This window comes from Myotis brandtii, unplaced genomic scaffold, assembly GCF_000412655.1.
Source record: "Myotis brandtii unplaced genomic scaffold, ASM41265v1 scaffold349, whole genome shotgun sequence".
Taxonomy (NCBI): Eukaryota; Metazoa; Chordata; class Mammalia; order Chiroptera; family Vespertilionidae; genus Myotis; species Myotis brandtii.
Window position 1 is genome coordinate 299,171 of NW_005363427.1, and position 22,306 is coordinate 321,476.

At 42.8% G+C, this 22,306-nt stretch overlaps 2 protein-coding genes and 1 pseudogene across 2 annotated transcripts in view; 1 reads left to right on the forward strand and 2 right to left on the reverse strand.

The window, feature by feature from the left end:
* LOC102240147 (putative deoxyribonuclease TATDN2) overlaps positions 1-2,494 on the forward strand; it is a 7,724-nt gene extending 5,230 nt beyond the window's left edge. Inside the window, exon 2 of the mRNA XM_005871594.1 lies at positions 615-2,494. Within this exon, the coding sequence (XP_005871656.1) occupies positions 615-2,494 (1,880 nt within the window). The remainder of the gene's footprint in view (positions 1-614) is intronic.
* EFHC2 (EF-hand domain (C-terminal) containing 2) overlaps positions 1-22,306 on the reverse strand; it is a 155,588-nt gene that overhangs the window by 112,097 nt on the left and 21,185 nt on the right. The gene's annotated exons all lie outside the window — the stretch shown is intronic.
* LOC102240452 lies at positions 6,933-9,173 on the reverse strand (annotated as a pseudogene).

Consider the following 22,306-nt stretch of genomic DNA (forward strand, 5'->3'; position numbering starts at 1 on the left):
GAAGTGCCTTAATGTCCCGGATGTGCTTTGACATACCGGAAGAAGAATGTTCTTAATGTTCTTAGTCATCGCGGAGGCACATCGTGGGCTTGGGCGCCATACTGAGCCTTCGGTAAATCCGCCTTGAGACTTCTCCTAAGCACTAAATCACAAATTCAGTGCGAGGCCTTTGACATTTCTGGAACACTGAGAACTGTGATGGGCAGGTGAACGAACGCGGACCCGTCCGTTGCCTCGGACGCATACAAAGTCAAGTACCACAGGAACGGCACCGAGGTAGGGTCCCCAAGCAAACGCAAATGACTCTGGGAGCCCAGTGACCTGGCCCCCTCCTGCTGGCCACCTCATAGCTCTGCCTCACATTCAGAAGAGGCTAGCAGCCCTGAGTGTCTGAAAGCCCAGAGGAGGACCTTGTGGCCTTCAAGCCGAGGTTTTTCCAGGGGCTCATCCTGCCAGGGAAATTCCTCCTATTCCTCAGGCCCAGACGTGGGGGGAGCGGCCTCCAAAGACTGCCTAATTCGGAGCACTTTGGGTTCCTTCTGTCTGGAACCCCCTCTGTGCCCCTCCCCCACCCCTTAAGCGCGCGCTATCCAAGGGCTGCGCTATCCGCTAAGGGCTCTGCCCTGCCGGCGCCTTTCTAGGAGAAATGGCTTCTCGAGACGATGCCGACAGCTTTAAAGCTAATTCCAAAAACAGTTCCTCTCAGTCTGTGAACTCTGAATTTGCAGCCAAAGCTGAGAGTCAAAATGGTGACAGTGAGCAACCAAACAAGGCTTGGAAAAGGCACGGTAGACGGCAATACCAAGGCTCTTTGCTGACCTATGGGTTAGCTATCCAGAGCACCTTGGTAAAATCAATACCGAAAGGAAAGGAAGAGGCTGCCACTAGTACCAAACCGAGCACTAGAGAGCATCCCAATTCTGGTGAAAGACCAGCTAGTGCTGTCACCTCTGTTCCTCAGAAAAAGAAAATGGCAGGGCCAGAGGTCAAGGAAAAGATGGTGATAAATGTGAGCAGCTCTCGTGACAGAAAAGTGTTTCTATGTCCTCAGGAGAAGTCCAGTGAGAAGCCACTTGGTGCCTCCAGAGTAGTCACTTTTGAAAAAGGCTCTACAGCCTTAAAATTTCTGGGCAAAAGTGCCGCTCATTCAGAATTCCAAAAGCAGAATGAAAGGGGTGCAGTGATTAAGCACCCCTCTTCAGAAAGGGGCAGCTCTAATGTGAATGGCATGTCTATAGTCAGATTCTCTCAGGAGGGGCAAGGCTCACTGAGTCTCTCAAGAATGCCAAAGCCTTCATCCTTCACCACTGACCATGCCATATCCCAGCCTCCTTTGTACAGCGCTCCTTTACGTAACTATGCCGGCTACTGGGCCAGCAGTCCAAAGCCTTCTCACTATCCCTCCCTGGGCGGCAGCAGCAATAATACATCCCAGGCTGGGAAGAGCAGCTGGAGCTTCTTAAGAAATCATGCCTCCAGCCCTACAGTGTGCCCCCCAGACTGGTCCAGCTACCTGAAGGCAGCAGGGGAAGGTTACCCCCAGAATCCTTACTCATTTCATTTCGCCAGAAGTTCAGAAGCCATGGTGAGGGAGAAAGGAATATTCCGAGAGCAGGCACTATGTTCTGGGGGAAGATATGTATCCAGTTCCCTGGCAAGGAGCTACTGGGAGCAGAGTCTAAAGGAGGGTTTCGTTGATACCCATTGTCACTTGGATATGCTGTATTCCAAGTTGTCTTTCAAAGGGACCTTTGCCAAGTTCCGAAAAATATATAGCCATTCCTTCCCTAAGGGATTCCAGGGCTGCATCTCTAATTTCTGTGATCCTCGCACCATGAAGGATGGCCTATGGGAGATGCTGTTGAATGAGGATCTGGTTTGGGGAGCCTTTGGCTGCCACCCCCATTTTGCACGTTACTACAATGACTATCTAGAGAGAAATATTTTGCACGGCTTACGGCATCCCAAGGCTGTAGCTTTTGGGGAAATGGGCTTGGACTACTCTTACAAGTGCACGACACCTATCCCGCAGCAGCACAAGGTCTTCGAGAGGCAGCTGCAGCTGGCTGTGTCTCTCAGGAAGCCCTTGGTGATCCACTGCCGAGACGCTGACCACGATCTGCTGACCATCATGAAAAAGTGCGTGCCTCCCGACTACAAGATCCATCGGCACTGCTTCACTAGCAGCTACTCAGTCATCGAGCCCCTGTTGGAGTACTTCCCCAACATGTCTGTGGGCTTCACAGCAGTGCTGACTTACCCTTCTGCCTGGCAAGCCCGGGATGCTCTGAAAAAGATCCCCATCAGCAGAATTGTCGTGGAAACGGATGCACCCTACTTCCTTCCTCGTGGGGTTCCCAAAGGCCATTGCCACTACTCCCATCCAGGCATGGCCCTGCATACAATTCAAGAGATGGCCAAGATCAAGGAGGAGCCACTCCACTACACCTTAGCCTCCTTGCGGCAGAACGCCATTCGCCTCTACAGTCTTTAAGCAAAGAGGACGCCGTCAGGAGTCTCCTTTAAAAAAAAAAAAAGGAGACCGACAAACTGACAACCTAAACTTGACTTGAACTCTGCCTGTAGCCCAGCTCAAGGATGTGTTCAGCAAGCCCATCGGCACAGAAAACAGCAGGACATGATGGCTGCCTCAAAACCTCTTCAGAAGACTTCTGCTTCTGGCTGGTAGGATGCAGTACAATGGGACCGGAGGAGGGTTAAGGGGGTCCCCCCTTGATTTTATCAAGGTTTTTCCTCCCAGCCAGACTGTGCCAGCAGAATCATTAAGGAAGAAAGACTTCCACTGGGTGTGAGTTTGCTAAGCCAAATTTCTGTTCTCTGCAGCCAGGGTTTTTGAGCAGTTGGTGAATTAAATCACCTTCTTACTTGTCTTTACAACATACAAAAAGAAAGCAAGGAATGTTGACGTTTGAAAGTGAGCTGGGTGATTTGTTCTGTTTATTCTGTAAATTTATTTTGATAGGAGTTCTATAATCCATATGGTTTGTTGTTAAATTCGTAAGTTCAGTGACTGTTCAACTTTCAATTTCTTATTTCTAAAGATAAACCAGCACTAGCATTTCATCTAAAAGGAAATTGATTTAGGTGAAAATTGGTCAGTTAATAGTCATAATGTGCCAAGGGGAGCTGTGGAGGAGCTGGGAATGATGGGGGCCAAACTGGTTTTGAATCTGAACCGAACTCCCAAAAGTTGTATTATTTCCAAGTCTTTGCTAGTAACCAGTATATAATAGCAACTGTTCATTCAAATTGCTCTGATTCTTAATGAGGCCCAAATATATATCATTTGGTTCTCAGCTCAAAAGCCTCCTCCACCGAGAAGCCCTCCCTGACTACCAATCTATAGTGTTCCTCTCATCTGAGAGGAAAAAAATCCTTGGCTTATGGTTTTGATTTAATTACAGCACTTAACACTGAGATTGTCGATAGTTTATTCATGTGTTCATTGGTTATTTTCCCCACTAGGTTGTAAGTTTACAAGCTTGTCAGTCTTGCGCACACTGTACATATATACCTGATGTAAGAATAGTGCCTGGAACAGAGCAGGCAGTGAGCAAAGATTTCTTGAATTAACATGTGAATGACTAACAGACTTCATTAACACTTGGGAGTTAATGACAATATTTGGATGAGGAGGCCGATATTACGAAGGGAATACAGAAATAAACCATCATATTTCTAGCACCCTTCTTTAATTCAAAAGGCAAGGTGATGATTAAAGGCCACCTATATTCTCACTACATAAGATCCATGGAGGACTACGTGTCATTTATCTGGTCCTAACAAAGTGACATTACCAAGTAGGAATTTAAGAAATGGATGTGAAGACATGGCTGCATGCATAAGAACACATTCAACAAGATAAAGAGTATGTATACATAAGGTATTTTTCATTTCCAAAACTAAGACCTTCTGGTATGGAGAAAGCACTTGGTATAGCACTTGGTGTGTCTACTCTCCCATTCTGGAGGTATCGGCGAGCATGAAGGCAGCCGGTGAGCTAGAAATTCTGTTTGCTGTTAGTGGTCCCTGGGCCATCAGTCAGCCTGGAGGCACAAGGCATCTCAGGCCCATTAACAGGCTCTGTGAACCTTGGCAGTCCTTTCACTGCAGGTCAATATTTTGCTTGACTTGAATTTCAGAAAGGCAGCTGTTCCTACCTTTAAAGCTAAAAAGGAAGAAACTGCCCACTTTGTCTTGAGAGAGGGGAGATGGAGGATGCTGTTGTTTCTTTTTTTTTCAGTTGGTGTTTATTCATATCTGACTTTAAAATTAGTACTTGTTTATTATAGATTTTTGAGACTACTAAAGAGCACAAAGTGGAAGAAAAAACTAGTCCATGCTTCTCCTACTTAGAGACAATCACTTTTTTTTTTTAGGAGTAACATCTTTTTTTTTTATTAGTTAAGGTATTACAAATGTGTCCTCATTAGAGACAATCACTTTAACAACAGGAGTAGCTCTTTGGCGGTTTCTCTGATATTATTGACTAATTCCAGCATTGTTTTTGAGTCAATTTTGCTAGTTAATACTCACTATAATATTCACTTCCCTTCATAATTAGCATAGGTTGTACATTTTAGTGTATCTAAATTTGTGATTTAAATGGATTGCTTTGTGTATTTTTGTTTGCTTTCCTGAGCAAACAAGCTAGGAGTCTAATTCTGTTTGTTTTAAAGAATCAACTCTTAGACTTCTTGTTCAAATCTATGCTGTTTACTGGTTTATAATATTTTGCCTTTAAGTTTGAGATTTTTTTCCCTTCAATTCTCAGATGTCTGGGTTTTTTGTGCTTTTTCTAATGGCTTAAATCAAATGCTTAGTTTAATTTTCATTGGGAGAGGGAAAGAGTAAAGCATTTAATGCCATAAATTTGCCTGTAATTGTAACTCTGATGTATCTATAGAAATTGTTATTGTAACGAAGTTTACTTTCCCACTGTAAAAATAATGCATATGCTTTACAAAGATATGAAAATAGGCCCAGAAAGAAGTGCAGGATATTTCTACAACCCAGAACCCACTGTTTTGTTAATATCTTTCCCATTGTGATTGTGGTTATATAACTATACCAAATTATCTGTACTTTTTAAAAATGCACATGCTTCACGCCCATACTTACTGAAGATTAACATCCTACAAAATCCCACCACCAATTTACATACAATGTTCATAATCTGGTGTAGCTTTACTTATAGTCATTCTAAAAATAGAGTTAAAAGTACAAAGTGTATCTGTTTATTAAGTAGAGTTAAAGGAACATTCACAGGTCCTAGACAAAGATACTATAAAGATAAACTTTTCTCTTGATTGGTACTTTTCATTTTTAAAAGACTTGTCAGTTCAAGTATTAATTCTAAAAGTCAATATATGTTAAAACTTACCTAAATACTTCTCCTTTTTATATCCCTATCTTGCATTTGGCATTCATTGTATTAGTATTATTCTTTAACCATTATTCTTTAACCATTTATAGTGTTTACATTCTGTTTTGAACTTTAAATAAAATTTATTTGAAAGTTACTTATAAGTTTTCTTCCTTTATTCACCACTAATCCTTTTATTTCATGACTTCCCATGGCTGAACTGTTTAATTTGCTTTATAATTGGCTGGAGTACATCTTTAAACAACTTTCGCAGAAAAAAATATGTAGATGGCATGTTTGTGAGAAATTATGTATCTGAAAATATATTCCTGTTGCTGAGTCTAGAATTTCTGGTTCACAAACATTTTCCCTAAAAGTAATAGATATGGCTTCATTTGTGCTTCATTGTATTCTGGCATTTAATATTGCAGAGAATCTGATGTCAACTTCTCATTCTTTGGGGTTACACTACTTTTTGTGTCAGAATGCTTGATAATTTCTTTGCCAGGATAAGTCTAATTATTGGTCTTTTCTTTTGTAATTTTCTCTAGTACATACTAAGCATTCCATCTGCAGATCTATGTGTTTTTATAGTTGAGAAAGTTAGGGGTTTTTTATTATTTTCTTGTGGTATGTTTAGTTGACTCCATTGCTTTTAATCTAGTTTCTAATTCTTTAGGTTAGAATTCTATCCTCTGTCCAACCTTTCAGTATCTCATTGCTCTTATATCTGACCTTTTCCACTGCATTTGGGGAGAATATCTAGTTTGCCTTTTAACCTAAAGTCTCATTCAGCAATATTTTATTATTTTATGTTATTTTATTTTATTTTATTGTTAATCTTCACCCAAAGATACTTTTCCATTGATTTATAGAGAGAGTGGAAGAGAGGAAGAGAGACAGAGAGAAACATTGATGTGAGAGAGACACATCAATTGGTTGCCTCCTGAATGTGCCCTTAACTCGGGGATAGATAGAAGGGATGGAGAGAGACATAGAGAGAGAAACATCGATGTGAGAGAAACACATCCATTAGTTGCCTCCTGTATGTGTCCTGACTGGGGCTGGTATCTAGTCTGCAACAGAGGTATGTGCCCTTGACCCGAATCAAACTCATAGCCCTTCAGTCCGCAGCCAAAGCTCTAACCACTGAGAAAAACTGGCTAAATGTTTGCCTAAATGTTTTTATTTGAAACAAGCAAGCACTTATTTTCTCCATTTAAAATTAAAACAGAGCACAATAGCGACAAACATCATTTGGCAGGACAGTTGCCACATGTGAACATCCTTCTTCTACTCACTGTGCTTGGGGTAAGTTTACAGGCAAGCAACCATTCTTACACAAATGCTTAACCTCAAAGTGCTAACGTCAAACAAAAGGAAGTGGTCTTAATTTCATCTGTGGGGCAACATGTTCTATAAATTCCAAAAGGTGAGAGAAGCACAAACACAACCCACTTAAAAAAAAAAACAACTTAATAGTTTAGAGTAGAATTTTCCATCCTCCCTCTCTCCCATAATAAAAAGTCGTGCTGGGGTTTGAAACCTAGATTTGGTTTTTAGCTGGTCCATTTAGAAAGTGTTCCCCCATATGACTTGCATCATTGGGGTTATGGATAATAATCCACTCACTTTGAAGAGAGGTGTATCTACTCCCCCTCTTCTTGCCTTCATGCTCATATTTCTTGGGGCAGCTGCTGAGGATCTTTTAGAGCCACAGTGTTGTTTGGCTTCTTCCAAAACCTTGTCCAACCCTAAAGGATCTTCCTCAAACTGAACTGTTCTTTTTCGACCTTTTTTTCCTAAGACCCAAACCAGAAAACTTATTGGGAACAAATCTGTTGGTTTTATTCTGGCTTCTAGGTCATCACATGTGTCCTTATCCAGATTTTTACTGGGCCTGCAACTATTCTAAGGCATATATTTACCACCTCTCCAGACTTGACCATAAACATTGTAAATTTTGTCTTCTCCATTTGTAAAACCACTGCCCATACCCTTGGATTAGTTGAACAGCCTTTGGTCATACTGAACTTCATTGGAAGTCCGAGGACTGGACACACCAGGAGCAATGAGATAACCTTACTAATATCTCGATTTTTATTTCTCTGCAGTATCGACTTCTTCTCAGGAGCTGCCCTGGAAAGATTCCAGTCATGCTGTCTCTCTTTGTGCCTATTGTGTCAGATTTCATCCCTCTCACATGCCTCCCTATCCTCTTTTTCCACATGGGTTTTATCCCAGCTCTTCTCTCCCTGGCTTTCTGGGCCATTTCTCTTCATATTTCTTTTTTTTTTTTTTTTTTGCTGTCTGTCTACTTGAGCATGCATTTCCCCATTTTGACAAGCCTTATAATCAGCACTGTAGATGGCCTCAGCTAGTTTGGCAAATTTTTCATTTATATGAACTGTGTGCAGTCCCCTTCCATCAGCAGCCAGATGTTTGCCTAATGAAATTGTATAGCCCTTTGCATTTTTCCAATTTGAACTAGAAGGAGAAATCTTCGCTGTCTGTCTACTTGAGCATGCATTTCCCCATTTTGACAAGCCTTATAATCAGCACTGTAGATGGCCTCAGCTAGTTTGGCAAATTTTTCATTTATATGAACTGTGTGCAGTCCCCTTCCATCAGCAGCCAGATGTTTGCCTAATGAAATTGTATAGCCCTTTGCATTTTTCCAATTTGAACTAGAAGGAGAAATCTTCCACTCTTATTCCTTCACAGTCATCTTTCGGGTAACAGCGGTCGGCAAACTGTGGCTCGCAAGCCACATGCAGCTCTTTGGCCCCTTGAGTGTGGCTCTTCCACAAAATACCACGTGCGGGCGCGCACGTACAGTGCAATTGAAACTTCGTGGCCCATGCGCAGAAGTCGGTATTTTGTGGAAGAGCCATGCTCAAGGGGCCAAAGAGCCGCATGTGGCTCGCGAGCCGCAGTTTGCCGACCACTGGGGCAGGAGAATGCATGACAGGTGCTGGAGGAGAAGGTGGTCCCCGGGGAATTTTCTTATTACTCTTGAACGTTGGAGGCGCCATTGGAGCTCTCTGCATTCCCACCATCCGAATAACCCTCTGTCTTGCTCTAGAGTTGAAAGGCACTCCTTGTTGAAACGGTGTGTATCGGATAAACTGAGCAGGAGCCAGTTTATCAGCTGCTCCAACAGGCGTGGACACAGCAACCTTCTGTGGCACAGACTTTTCTAAGCCCGCCCTTGTCTTTTCTGTTATCTCTTCAGCAGCTTCTTTACAGGTCTGGATCATCTGCATTCATGACTTCCTTGTGAACCAGGTCAGTGTACTCGCTGTAAATGATCTTGTCTTTTGGCTGTCCTTGTCAAGCAATTGCATCCTTATTTTTTTCTTTTTAAATACATTTTTATTGTTAATAGTATTATAGATGCCTCCCTTCCCCCCCCCACCCCCTTCCTTCCAGCCCCTACCCACTCCCCTCAGGTCTTGATTATCCTATTGCCCATGTCCATGGGCTTATTTGCATCATACTTAATTTTTCCTTCAGCAGCCATCTGAATAGCCAGTTCATTTGACTCTGACTTTTCTTTCAGCACGTATGCAGTGGATATTGGGCCACATGATCTCTAGAACAGCACCTCCATCTCCAAAATCCTTCCATAACCGAGGTCTCCAGCTTTTCCAGTGCCTGTATGGGGGAGGTTTTCTTCAGGAGACCGGTGGGGTCTGTAATGATCTCTGGGATCTTTCGTTTTCTTCAGCCTCAAGCTGGTCCTGAGATAGCTGAGTAGGTGCAGGAAAAAGCTGGTGAGTGCCATCCTCTTCCACGTGCTTCCAGCACAAGCGACCTCGGCAGTCTTCTGAATGTATTCTCTTGTTCTGTTTTCTCCTGCCAGCCTTCACTTCAGAGTCTGCTTTAACTGCTTACTTTGTTTTGTTACTTCCTTACACTCAATAGAAAGCACAAAGCAAATTTATCAAACATATTCATTTTCCTGTAGGAAACATACTTTTGAAATATTTTTTCTTCCTCTGCTTCTTAAATACTATTTTAGGTTACTGAACAAAGAGCAGTCTATTCAAGCTGGTATTTCCCCCAAAATAGGGCAGGTAATTTCTCTTCCCTTCCTTCACCATCTATTCTGCTTGATAGAAATTCACATACAGCATGTCAAGAGAAGTAGGGAGGAAGCTGAGGCCGTGGCTAGTCCCCTGCAGGAAAAACTTCAAAATTTTCCATAGCAATTGACCTGTCCGCCACTCCAGGAACAGGACGCATGTAGCCAGTCCTTCATATGCATGCCTGACACATCAGAGAAAGGCCTTAACGTAGGGCCTGCTTTTCCCTCGGTAGAACTTATCCCAGTAACACTTTTAATCCATCAATAGCTGTGAAAGTAATCCAAGTGGAAGCCCCTACAGGTTATCCTAACCCCCAACTCAATTCTTGTCACCTTATTAGAAAATGAAATTGAAAATTGGTTTTGGTATATTTCTCCAATACGATTCCATCTGCACTCTATCTGGTGGAAATTCTTCAAAGTTTGCAGCATGAAAACAGCACCCCTGGCCTCCAACACTAACTAATATGGTTTCTTCATATTTTAAATGTTTGCAGTCATTTTAATTGGGATTGTGAAGGTGGAGAGGCTCATCTAAATATCAATGCTTTAAGTTATAATCTCATTCTAAATTCTCCTTTTTGTCTCTCACTTCTTTTTTGATAAATTTGTGTTCCTATGGATACTGTCTTTAAATAGGCATATCTTATTTTAAGAAAATTCAGTTTTTACAAATCTGAATCTCATTTAGCTTATTGAACATCAGAGATGGTCAGTAAGGTAAGTTGAATAAATGAATGACAAAAAATACAAATTATAGAAAGATGACTTCCAAATAGTTTTTTGCTTTACAAACTATTATCATCCTTAATCTATAATTCATGCTCAAATTTTCATGACTAACCCTAAGGTTCAAGATGAAATGCACTTATATGGACAGTATAAGCACTGAATGAATTTATTTTTACTTGTCTACTTCTTAAGATTTGATTTTATAATGCATAAAAGGGGAAAAGATGTAGCTAAAATGCTAGAATAGCCTTCTTTTAGTTTTATCGCTAATTAACCATATAACTGGTACAGACCACTTAAACTCTTTGTCCACTGGTTAACCTTTCAGCCAAAATTAGAAAATCAGTACTTGCTAACCACAGGACAGTACAGTACCATTTAAAGGATTAAGAAAATTATATATACATATATAACAGAGCTTTGGAGAGAAAATGAACGTATAACACTACTGAATAACATATAAATCAGTGTTGGATACAAAGCTGGAAGCTTAAAAATATTGTCAAAACCACAATATAGTCTTTTTACATCCTTGTAGAATCTATTGAGCAATGCCGTTAAAAAACACTTGATATTACTGAGAGAAGAGATTTAGACCCACTGCTTAAAATCAGACTTCCTGGAAAATTAATTAGGACTAGAAAGGGGGAGTTATTCTACCCAACAGAAATCACCAATTGCCAGTTGCCAATCATAGAGTTTCATAAACTGAATAGAGAAAACTGAATATTCAAACGTTAAAGATACAACAGATAAAACGCCTATAATATAAAATATACAGGAAAATATTTGGTAATATATATGAAATTTACCAAATATTTATACATTAGGAGGGTGCTGCAGGAGGACCATGTCTCCAAGGTATACCCCAGCCACTGTACACATAGTTCAACACTATATTTGGGGAAACACCCAACACTAAGGGCAAAGGGAAGGGGAAAACCCTGGTAATCCTATATAATAAAGAGCTAATATGCAAATGGTCATCACACCCTCGCGTGGGGGTGGGGGGACCTGAGGCTGGGTCGGGGGACCTGAGGCCGCGCCCCCGCCAGGGGGACCTGAGGCCATGTCCCCCACCCTGGCACCAGGGCTGGGGGATCTGAGGTCAGGCCAGGGACCTAAGGCTGTGCCCCCCACCCTGGCACCAGGGCTGGGGGTGGAGCCAGCCGGGTCTGGGTCTCAAGTGATTTTGAGGCATGCACGGGTGGGTGGGGACTTGATTCTGGGTCCTATGGCGCACCCCAGACTCTGACAGGAGGGAGATTTTCATATACATTTTATTAATTTTCTTTCATCTCTGACACTTCTATTATAGAGAAAGGGCAAATAGCAATATTAAAATATTTCCTCTAATTAATTCCCTTTTAATGTGCACAAATTTCGTGCCCCGGGCCACGAGTAATAACAATAATGATAATGATGATGGTGATACTCTTCGAACAGTTGAAGTCAGCAATTGCCAGGCCTGAACCAGAGGAAGAAAAAGTAGAGAAAGTAAAGATAATGAAGATGAAGAGACAGACAAGCCCAGTAAAAGAGAAAAAATAAATAGAGAAAAGAACAAAAGAATTTAAGGGGAAGCCCTAGCAGATTTGGCTCAATAGATAGAGCATCGGCCTGTGGACTGAAGGGTCCCGGGTTCAATTCCAGTCAAGGCACATACCTCAGTTGCAGGCCTGGCCCTGGTCAGGGGCATGCCGGAGGCAACCAATTTAAGTGTCTCTCTCACGTCAGTATTTCTCTCTGTCTCTCCCTCTCCCCTCCATTCTCTCTAAAAATCAATGGAAAAAAATATCCTCAGATGAGGATTTAAAAAAAAAAAAAAAAAGAATGGACGGGGAATGGGGGAATGGAATAAGGAGGGTGAGAGATTGAGGAGGAGAGGGTGGAAAACTTTGAAAGAAGAATGGAGATAAACATGTCTGCCTCCCTTTGAATACTGTCGCATTCATGCCCTCCCCGCTGCCCCCCATTTCTGATGTCCTAGAATAAACCACCACGCTCCCTCCATTACTTATACCTCTGATGAATGGCTTGTGATGATGACGTGTGTCCCTAGAGAATCCTCTTCAGTAAAAGAACTATTACACACTAAACAGCACAATGAATTTCACAGTCAAAACAGGTATTCAAGTGGAAGGTCAGAATTAAAATAAGTAGAAGAATATGGACAATTCTAACATCTTTAAATGTTTAAAAATCTCTGAAGGGGTTTAGGAGAGTAATTTATTTGAAAAAATAAAACCAGCATGTTTAAAAATAAAGGGATATGAATCCAGAGGATGGAAAATAATTATACAAATACCCAGAAATCCGCTATGGTGTATTATTACCTGAATTGGCTGCACTTTGCATATATACATACATGTTATAAAACCTGTGCCTCAAATCTTAAATCCGAAACAGTGAGCTAGATGCAAGAGAATATAGACTGTAAGATTTCATTTATATGAAGTTCAAAACAGGCAAACTAATCTATGATGATCAAAGTCACAGCCATGGCAGAGGGCTGAAGGAAAGGGGGCATGAGGGAACTTTCTGGATGGTAGAGGTATATTCTATATGGTGTCTGGGGTGGTGATGGACACGTCTGTCAGAACTCATGAAACCGTACGCTTAAAATGGGCACATTCATGCATAAATTACACCTCAGTAAAGTTGATTTGAAAAATTAAAATAAGGTTTACCACAATAAAGTTGATTCAAATAAAGACTCAAATAATAAAATCCTAAAGGAATACAAATATTCTGTAACCTGACTGTGGTGGTTGTCACACAAGTCTATACATATAATAAAATTTCATAGAACTATAGCCCTGGCCAGATGGCTCAGTTGGTTAGAGCATCATCCTGTATATTAAAAGATTGTGGGTTTCATTCCAAGTCAGGGTACATACCTAAGTTGCAGGTTCAGTTCCCAGTCAGGGAGCATATGAGAGGCAACCAATACATGTATCTCTTTCACATCAGTGTCCCTCTCTCTCTCTCTCCTTTCCTCTTTCTAAAATCAATAAACATATCCTTAGGTGAAATTCAAATAATGTCTGCAAGTTTAGTAGTATACCAATATAGATTTCCTGGCTTTGATAATGCACTATGGTTATATACTATGTTATCATTGGGGAAAGCTGAAAAAAGAGTACATAGGAACTCTCACCCACCATCAAAGGAGTAAGCTTACTATAGGGCAGAATCCTGCAAATACAAAATTGAGGAAGGCAAATAATTTTTTAATGTTTCCAATAAACTTGCATCTGGTCTGAATTTAGAAGAGGAAAGTACATAAATAAACATTACCCTATAGATTAAAAATCCAAAACATAATATAAATCAATCTAACCTATAAGTCACAAATCAAATAGCAACGATTAGTTCCAATTTGTGAACTAAAATGTTGCAAATAACAAATATTTTATGCTCAAAAACTAGTCAGTGTGCACAAAGGACAACCATGTGAAGAGGTAGCAAGAGGGCAGCCATCTGCAAGCCAAGGAGAGAGGCCTTACGCGAAACCAACCTGCCAGCACCTTGATCTTAGACTCCCAACCTCCAGAACTGTAAGCAAATAAATTTCTGTGGTTTAAGGCACCCAGTCTATGGCGGCAGTCCTAGTAAACTAATATATTAAACTACAATTAATATAGCATAAGATTTACCTCTTGTAAGTATACAGTTCAACTTTTCATAAATTTATACAGTCACAATCCAATTTAGGCCATTTCCATCGCCCCCTAAAATTTCCCTCTCCCGCTGCCAGCCCTAGGCAACTACAGATCTGCTTTCTCTGATGTATTTGCCTTTTCTAGGATTTCAGATAGATGGAATCATACAATACGAAGTCTTCTTTATCTGCTTTCTTTCACTTGATATGTTTTTGGGGCTTGCCCATGTTGTAATATATACCATAGTTGCTTCTCATTGCTGAATAATTTCCATTACGTGGCTATAACACATTTTGTTTATCCATTCATCAGTTGATAGACACTGGGTTGTTCCCTGTTTGGGACTATTATGAATAATGATGCTATGAAGTTTTATGTGAATATATATTTTAATTTCTCTTAGAAAGATATGTAGGAGTGGAACTACTGAGTCATGTTGTAAACATTACATTTTTAACTATTTAAAAAACTGCCAAAATATCAGTATCATTTTACATTCCTATCAGGAATGTATGAAAGTTCCAGTTTTTCCACATTCTTGCCAACACTTAGTATTTGACAGTCTTTTAAAATTATATACATCCTAATGGGTATGTAGTGATATCTACTCAAGTTTAAGCTCAAAAAGACAATTTTAACTTTGGGCTAATGTTTGGCCTGAGGGCAGGGTCTTAAAATTACTGAACTCCAGGTTTTAAAAAAGAGGGAAGAACTCTATCTTCTTTAATAATCTGATTATCCTATATAATAAAAGACCAGCCACATTAAGCATAACAACCAGAATGACCAGAGACCAGAACCACCAAGGCCCCTCACTGGGCTGGCTCCGCCCCCAACCAAGCAGTTAGGGGTGATCAGACAGGCAGACAGAGTGATTAGGGATGATCAGGCAGACAGACCAGTGGTTAGGGGTGATCAGGCAGGCAGGCAAGTGGTTAGGGGCGATAAGGTAGGCAGGCCAGCGGTTAGAGGCACCGGATAGGCAGACGGCCCTGCACCAGGCTGGCCCTGCCCCCAAGCAAGTGGTTAGGGGTGATCAGATAGGCAGATGGCCCCTCGCCGGGCTGGCTCCGCCCCCAAGCAAGCAGTTAGGGGCGATCAGGCAGGCAGGCAGAGTGGTTAGGGGTGATCAGGCAGGCAGACCAGCGGTTAGGGGCAATCAGGTAGGCAGATGGCCCCTTGCAGGGTTGGCCCTACCCCCCAGCAAAGAAAGAGGGAGGCCTAAGCCACCGGCAGCGACTCTGTGGCAGCTGTGTGGCCAGCCAGCGATCACCACCAGAGGGAGGCCCAGGCCAGCCAAGCCATCGCACCCCACACCTGTCACCTGCAGAGGGAAGCCACTGGTGGCAGGGGTGGGGGGGGGGCAGCGCTGCACAGGTGGTAAGCAGTGGCAGTGGTGGGGGTGGGGCCAGCTGCCTGCAGAAGGGGGAAGGAAAGCCCCAATAGGCCCTGATCTCAGGCGAGGCCTAGGAACCCTACCCAAGGGATCCCAGATTGTGAGAGGGTGCAGGCCGGGCTGAGGGACCCCCATGAATACATGAATTTTTGTGCACCAGGTCTCTTGTATTTTATAACATTCCTAATTGGCTTCAGGCAAAACTTCAGGAATCCATATTCATGTATTTTTCTTTGCTAGTCATATGTAATTCTAATGTACTTGATTGCTCCTTGATCCCCCTGTAGAAAAATTTAAAATTTTGGCTGGTTTGGGGTGAGAAAGAGAAAAGTAGCCCCTGACATTCAGGAGCCCACTTGGCACTATCAGCTGGCCTTGGTGTTGCTACATGTTGGGCTGGCAGCTACAGGAAAGCTTTGGTATTCTCCTGTTGCATATGAATACTTTCATAGAACACCAACCTCCGACAGGGCCAGTCTGTGACCACGATGGATCAAAACAAAAACAAGACCACTCCGTAACCACATCTGAACACAGACTGAACATGAACACTGTCTAAGCCATAAAATGTCAAACATCCCCCTCTCCTAGCTCAGAGGAGTGACAGCTGCTTCTTTCCCAATTATAGCTGTAGCTTTGCTCTAGTCCAGTGGTCGGCAACCAGTGGTCCATGAGGTCCGAAAGGTTGGCAACTGCTGCTCTAGTCTATATATATAAGCCTAAGTGACCGTTACGACTGGAATGACCAGTTGGCCAGTCGGTATGACACGAACTGACCACCAGGGGGCAGATGCTCAATGCAGGAACTGTACCTTGGTGGTCAGTGCGTTCCCACAGCCAACCTCCTGCGGCCCATTTCCCTGGCCTGCCAGCCAACCTCCCATGGTCCTTCCCCACTGCCAGCCGCCCCCTGCAATAGCCCCTGATTGGGGGGCCAGCAGGCCAACCTCCCAGGGTTCCTCCCCCTACCCAGCCGGCCCCGAAAGGCCTCAATCACCAGCCAGGCCGAGGGACCCCACCATGCATGAATTCATGCACTGGGCCTCTAGTATATATATAAAAGCCATGACCAGAACGGCGGAACAACCAAAACAACTGGTGGCTATGATGTGCACTGTGGTAGCAAATCGGCCTGATCCAGTCCCCAATCGCCCCCCCCCAGCCAGCCCAGCCCCTGATTGGTCCCCCAACCCCAATCGGGAGCAGGGCCCACTAGCCAACTGCCCACAGCCCCTCCCCCCAGCTGGCCAACCACCCTCGGCCCCTCCTCCCAGCTGGCCCTGCCCTTGATCAGCCCCCAACACTCCGACTGGGGGCAGGGCCAGCCAGTCAACCACACACAACCCCTACCCCCCCCCCGCTGCCAGCCCAGCCCAATGGGCCCCCATCGGGGTGGGCAGGCCAGACCTCACCCGTGCACAAATTCGTGCACCAGGCCTCTAGTCTATATTACAAGTGAGTTTTATTGATACACAATCAGAGAAGTACCCCTGTTTCTTAATAGCAACCAATCCAGAGCAAGGCCCCCCTTCCTTAAGCCCTCCCCAAAATTACATAACACAAGCCCCAATCCTATAGGTCAGGGGTCCTCAAACTTTTTAAACAGGGGGCCAGTTCACTGTCCCTCAGACCGTTGGAGGGCCAGACTATAGTTTAAAAAAAAACTATAAACAAATTCCTATGCACACTGCACATATCTTATTTTGAAGTAAAAAACAAATGTTTTCGGCGGGCTGCATGTGGCCCGCGGGCCGTAGTTTGAGGACCCCTGCTATAGGTAAACCTTTTCTAATACCTGCTCACTTAGACATCCTGTGGTTACTAAGGGTGTGTGTTTTCCCTCACTGCAATGAGTAATAAACCAACTCATTCAATTAAAAAAAAATCAAGGTGACCTAAGAGATCAAATTATACTTTAAATTTTATCTTTATATTGTTCAAAGCATAGAGATTCATACAGTACTACATAAATAATCAGCTCACCATAAGCTCAATACCAATGAATACAAAGTTATTAAAATTCTATTTCTGTGGTCAGTAGGTTTGATTATAATTATGTTCATAATAGATGGAAAAATAAAATATCATTCTTAAATGCATTCATATCCCATAGGATCAACCTTTATCCTGCCACTTACTATAATAGAGTCATTTGCAAAATAGCAAACAAATTAGGCTAAATAGGACCCATTGAAAAATGAAAAGAAATGAGAGCATAATTGTAGAGTCGATGTAAATGCTACTTAACATGTAGATAAAAGTCACATAAAAACATTGTCATTTGAAAATTTCTAACTAGTCTGACTTTTTACAACAGCATCTAATGATAGATCATATACAATAGCAAGAACGGCATATCATAAACTATGAAATGCCAAATTTAAATTAATAATGAAGCAATAGGTGCCTGGTGTAATTAGAAAGAGCCCCAGGCCAGGAGATCCAGGGTCTGGGCTCAGTTCTAGGATGAAATGAATTTGCTTTTAGTCATAGGCATAGGCTGCTAGTGGTAAATGTCGTTCGTAATCAGCTAGCCAAACTTCACATTACAGTCAAGAAAAATGAGGCTCAGAGAGATAAAGTGACTAAGCCACAATTACCGTTAGTTAGCTATGTGAAAATAAAGAAAACCTCCTTTAAAATCATCAGAGTTGGGAAGCCCTGGAGCAGTGGTTCTCAACCTTCCTAATGCCGCGACCCTTTAATACAGTTCCTCATATTGTGGTGACCCCCAATTTCATTGTTACACATTGAACATGATTAAAGCATCGTGATTAATCACAAAAACAATATGGAATTATATATGTGTTTTCCGATGGTCTTAGGCGACCCCTGTGAAAGGGTCGTTCGACCCCCAAAGGGGTCGCGACCCACAGGTTGAGAACCGCTGATCTGGAGGGAGCCCTCTCACGGTCACACACCGCCTTCTGCAGACTCCAGCCTGAAGAAGCATACTTTGTACTCCCCAATAGGAAGAGGCTCACTTTATTACTCCAGCAGGAAAAAGGAAGATTTTTCTCCTTGCCCAGCAACAACCCAGCCAATGAGAAATGCCACAATTCAGCCAAAAAGAAGCCGTCTTCCCCCTGAAGTCTCACTCTCCTCCAGTGGACTTTTACTTATAACCTCCCCTCCCAACTTTCTTCTCTGTCTCTATAAGGCAACACTCCCCTCCTTTGATCTCTGGACTTGCCTATGGTTTCCCATACTTTACACGTCCCAAATTGCAATTGCTCTGCCATTTCTGAACAAACTCATTTTTACTGGTAAAATAACTGGCTAATGTATTTTTAAGGTTAACATTACCTGACAGTTCCAGGGCCTTCAGCACACAACCTCAGGACCCTGGCACCTGGCCCACTTCTTGTAAACAATTCCTCATTCATAGAATAAGAACAAATCCAGATTTGCTCCTTCCTTGTGGAGGTGCTGGGATGATGACTGCAACTAATTGGTGTGAGTGAATAGGTGCTTATTTGTATTTAAATGAAATTAATAAAATAGTCTTTGGAAGGTGGGTGTGTTATCAGGCAAAATTATGTTTGGGTGTTTGCATAATTCTGCCAATGCCAGGAGTTTTAATCAAGTAAAACTGTGTTTCTCAATTGGCATTTTAGGTAGAACATTCTCTCCAGTTCCAGTTGCCCTTCCCACACTGCAGGATGTAAAATCCTAGTTGGCCCCCAGCAACCTAATAGCAGCAGCACCTCCCACTTAGGGCTGGCCCTAGAGCAAGGTGATTTAAAACATCAAAATTAATGCAAAAATATCCATGATGCCAAATGTTAAGTAAAGATGGAATCAGTATTACTTATTTTTTCTTTTTGCCTCAGGCTCTAATATAGCTAAGCATAGCACTGATCCTGTCTTTAAAATGTTGGCATTTTTCCCGGCGGCATGGCTCAATGGTTGAGCATCGACCTATGAACCACAGTTTGATTCCCAGTCAGGGCACATGCATGGGTTGCAGGCTTGATCCCCAGTGTGGGGCGTGCAGGAGGCAGCTATCCATGATTCTCTCTCATCATTGATGTTTCTAGCTCCCTCTCCCTTCCTCTCTGAAATCAATAAAAGCATATTGAAGTTGGCATTTTGTTCATCATGAATTTTTGCACTAATTTTGATTTTTATATTTCATTACAATATTATCTGGCTTGAGTACTGAGTTTTGGGGTGCCCTTTAAATTTTATACCCAAGGCAAGTGCCTCATTCACCTCACCTAGTCCAGTGCTGCTCCTAGTCATTGTAACAACCCCAAACACCTTCCCACATTTCTAAAGGCCTCCTTGGGCTGAGAATCTCTGAAATAGGGATTGATTTTTTTCTCATATAACAAGAAGTCCAGGGAGAGACAGCCTGGGCCTGGAAATAGTGGCTCCATGCTGGCAGCAGCGCCCTAGATCTCCTTTATATTGGCAGCGCTCACAAGGTGGCTGCGCTTGATCCCCAGTGTGGGGCGTGCAGGAGGCAGCTATCCATGATTCTCTCTCATCATTGATGTTTCTAGCTCCCTCTCCCTTCCTCTCTGAAATCAATAAAAGCATATTGAAGTTGGCATTTTGTTCATCATGAATTTTTGCACTAATTTTGATTTTTATATTTCATTACAATATTATCTGGCTTGAGTACTGAGTTTTGGGGTGCCCTTTAAATTTTATACCCAAGGCAAGTGCCTCATTCACCTCACCTAGTCCAGTGCTGCTCCTAGTCATTGTAACAACCCCAAACACCTTCCCACATTTCTAAAGGCCTCCTTGGGCTGAGAATCTCTGAAATAGGGATTGATTTTTTTCTCATATAACAAGAAGTCCAGGGAGAGACAGCCTGGGCCTGGAAATAGTGGCTCCATGCTGGCAGCAGCGCCCTAGATCTCCTTTATATTGGCAGCGCTCACAAGGTGGCTGCTGTGCCCTGAGGAATTATGTCCTAGTTCCAGACAGAAAAACAAAGGTAGGACAAAGGGCGGGAAAAATTGTCAGCTGAGCCTGACTCTTTTAATTAAAAAAAAACTTTCCCAGGAGCCACACCCAATAAACCTTAACTCATATATCACTGGCCAGAAGTGAGTCACATGGCGGGCCCTAGCTGCAAGTAGCCTGGGGCAGTGAACACTTGTAAGTGGTCACATCTCCAGCCTGAATAAAACTGGTGTTCTCTCCTTGAGATGAGGAAGGGTCGGAGAATAAAAGATAAACAGCTAGAAATGCCTGCCATAGGGGCCATATAGGATAATAATGGCTCCTTTTGGTGACTGCAAATAGTATCTTCTCTGCTTGTAATTTGATGGTCAGCCTGAACAGAGCATTTTGGTGATCACTTTTAGAATTATGGATAAAAACTGGGATGTTGTCTGAGGCTAGGCTCCATGGAAGCAGAGCTCGAAACAGATTTAGGTGCATGTGATTTGTTTACAGACATACTCATAGGAAAAACCTGGAAGGAAGTGAGGGGGAGCAGCCAAGCAAGGATGCATTCTCATGTGAAGTTTGGCTTTGGCTGGATGCACAGGGACTATGAGCCTATCATCTATATATATAAAAGCCCAGCGACCAAACACTGGAGGAACGAGAATGACTGGGCAACCAGTTGCTATGATGCGCACTGACCACCAGGGCGCAGATGCTCAATGCAGGAGCTGCCCCCTGGTGGTCAGTGCGCTCCCACAGTGGGAGCGCCACTCGGCTGACCAGGATGAGCGGCGCTCCCACAACAGGCTGATCTCCGCAGGCCATGCCCCCCACCAGTGCACGAATCCGTGCACCGGGTTTCTAGTATATAATAAAAGGCTAATATGCAAATAGACCGAACAGCGGAACAACCAGTCACTATGACGAGCACTGACCACCAGGGGGCAGACGCCCAATGCAGAAGCTACCCCTGGTGGTCAGTGTGCTCCCACAGGGGGAGCACTGCTCAGCCAGGAGCCGGACTCACAGCTGGTGAGCACAGCAGCGGTGGCAGGAGCCCCTCCTGCCTCTGCAGCAGCGCTACGGATGTCCAACTGACAGCTTAGGCGGGGAGCTAGCCTAAGTTGTCAGTCGGACATTCCCTGAGGGCTCCTGGACTGCAAGAGGGTGCAGGCTGGGCTGAGGGACCCCCTCCCCTGAGTGCACAAATTTTGTGCACTGGGCCTCTAGTATCAGAACAAAGAGGTGCCACCTTGAAGAAGCAAGCTCTTTACCCTTGACAAATCAGTCAACCATTTGCTGCCCCCTCTTGTAGTAAAGGGGCCAGTGTAACCTCCCAGGCTTCTCTGGGTGATGCAATGCCTACTGGCCAAGAGCAACACTCCATAAGGGAGTTACAAATGTAAACTGTTTGCCAAAGCACTTGCTTCAGTTGGGGAAGGCAGATGCCCTACCCTTAATGTGGATCTGGATGGGTGCCAAGAGCATCTACTACAAATACTAATTTTTATACACTTTCCAAGGAACTGCCCTTATTTCTACTTTGTACTGTTGGAGAATGTAACCCTGGATACATTGCTATGATTAAAAACTATTGGAAAAACTGGCAACAAGTTGAAAATGTCTCATTTTTAAGAAAAATGATTAACAGGTGCTGACTTGTTTTGTTGAACCACAAATCTAGAAAGTGCTTTATAGTTTGCTAAGGGTATTAACCGGGATCCAGTCTGTAGTTCACAATCTCATCATAGCATGTAAATATTTCATAGTCTTAGTGTCTCATTTAAAACTCAATGAATATTTAATTGAAGTTGACCAATAAAATAACTGAAAGAATTATGTTGCATTTAGTTAGGCTTGAAATGAGAAAGCTCTTCATTTTCTCAAGTACTTGGAAGCTAAAATTATTCCAACTTCATGAAATATTCTACATAATTTTATAAGTAACTAAAGGGCTACAAAATAAACTTGAAAGGCACATATTACATATTGAGAAAAACATAAAATAAAAGGAATTTTCAACTTTAAATTTAAGAGAATAGATAAATATTTTGTGACCTACAACAGTACTTACTCAGTAGTAAATTAGTTTCAACTATTGTAAATAATCCTCTTTTTGACACAAGAAG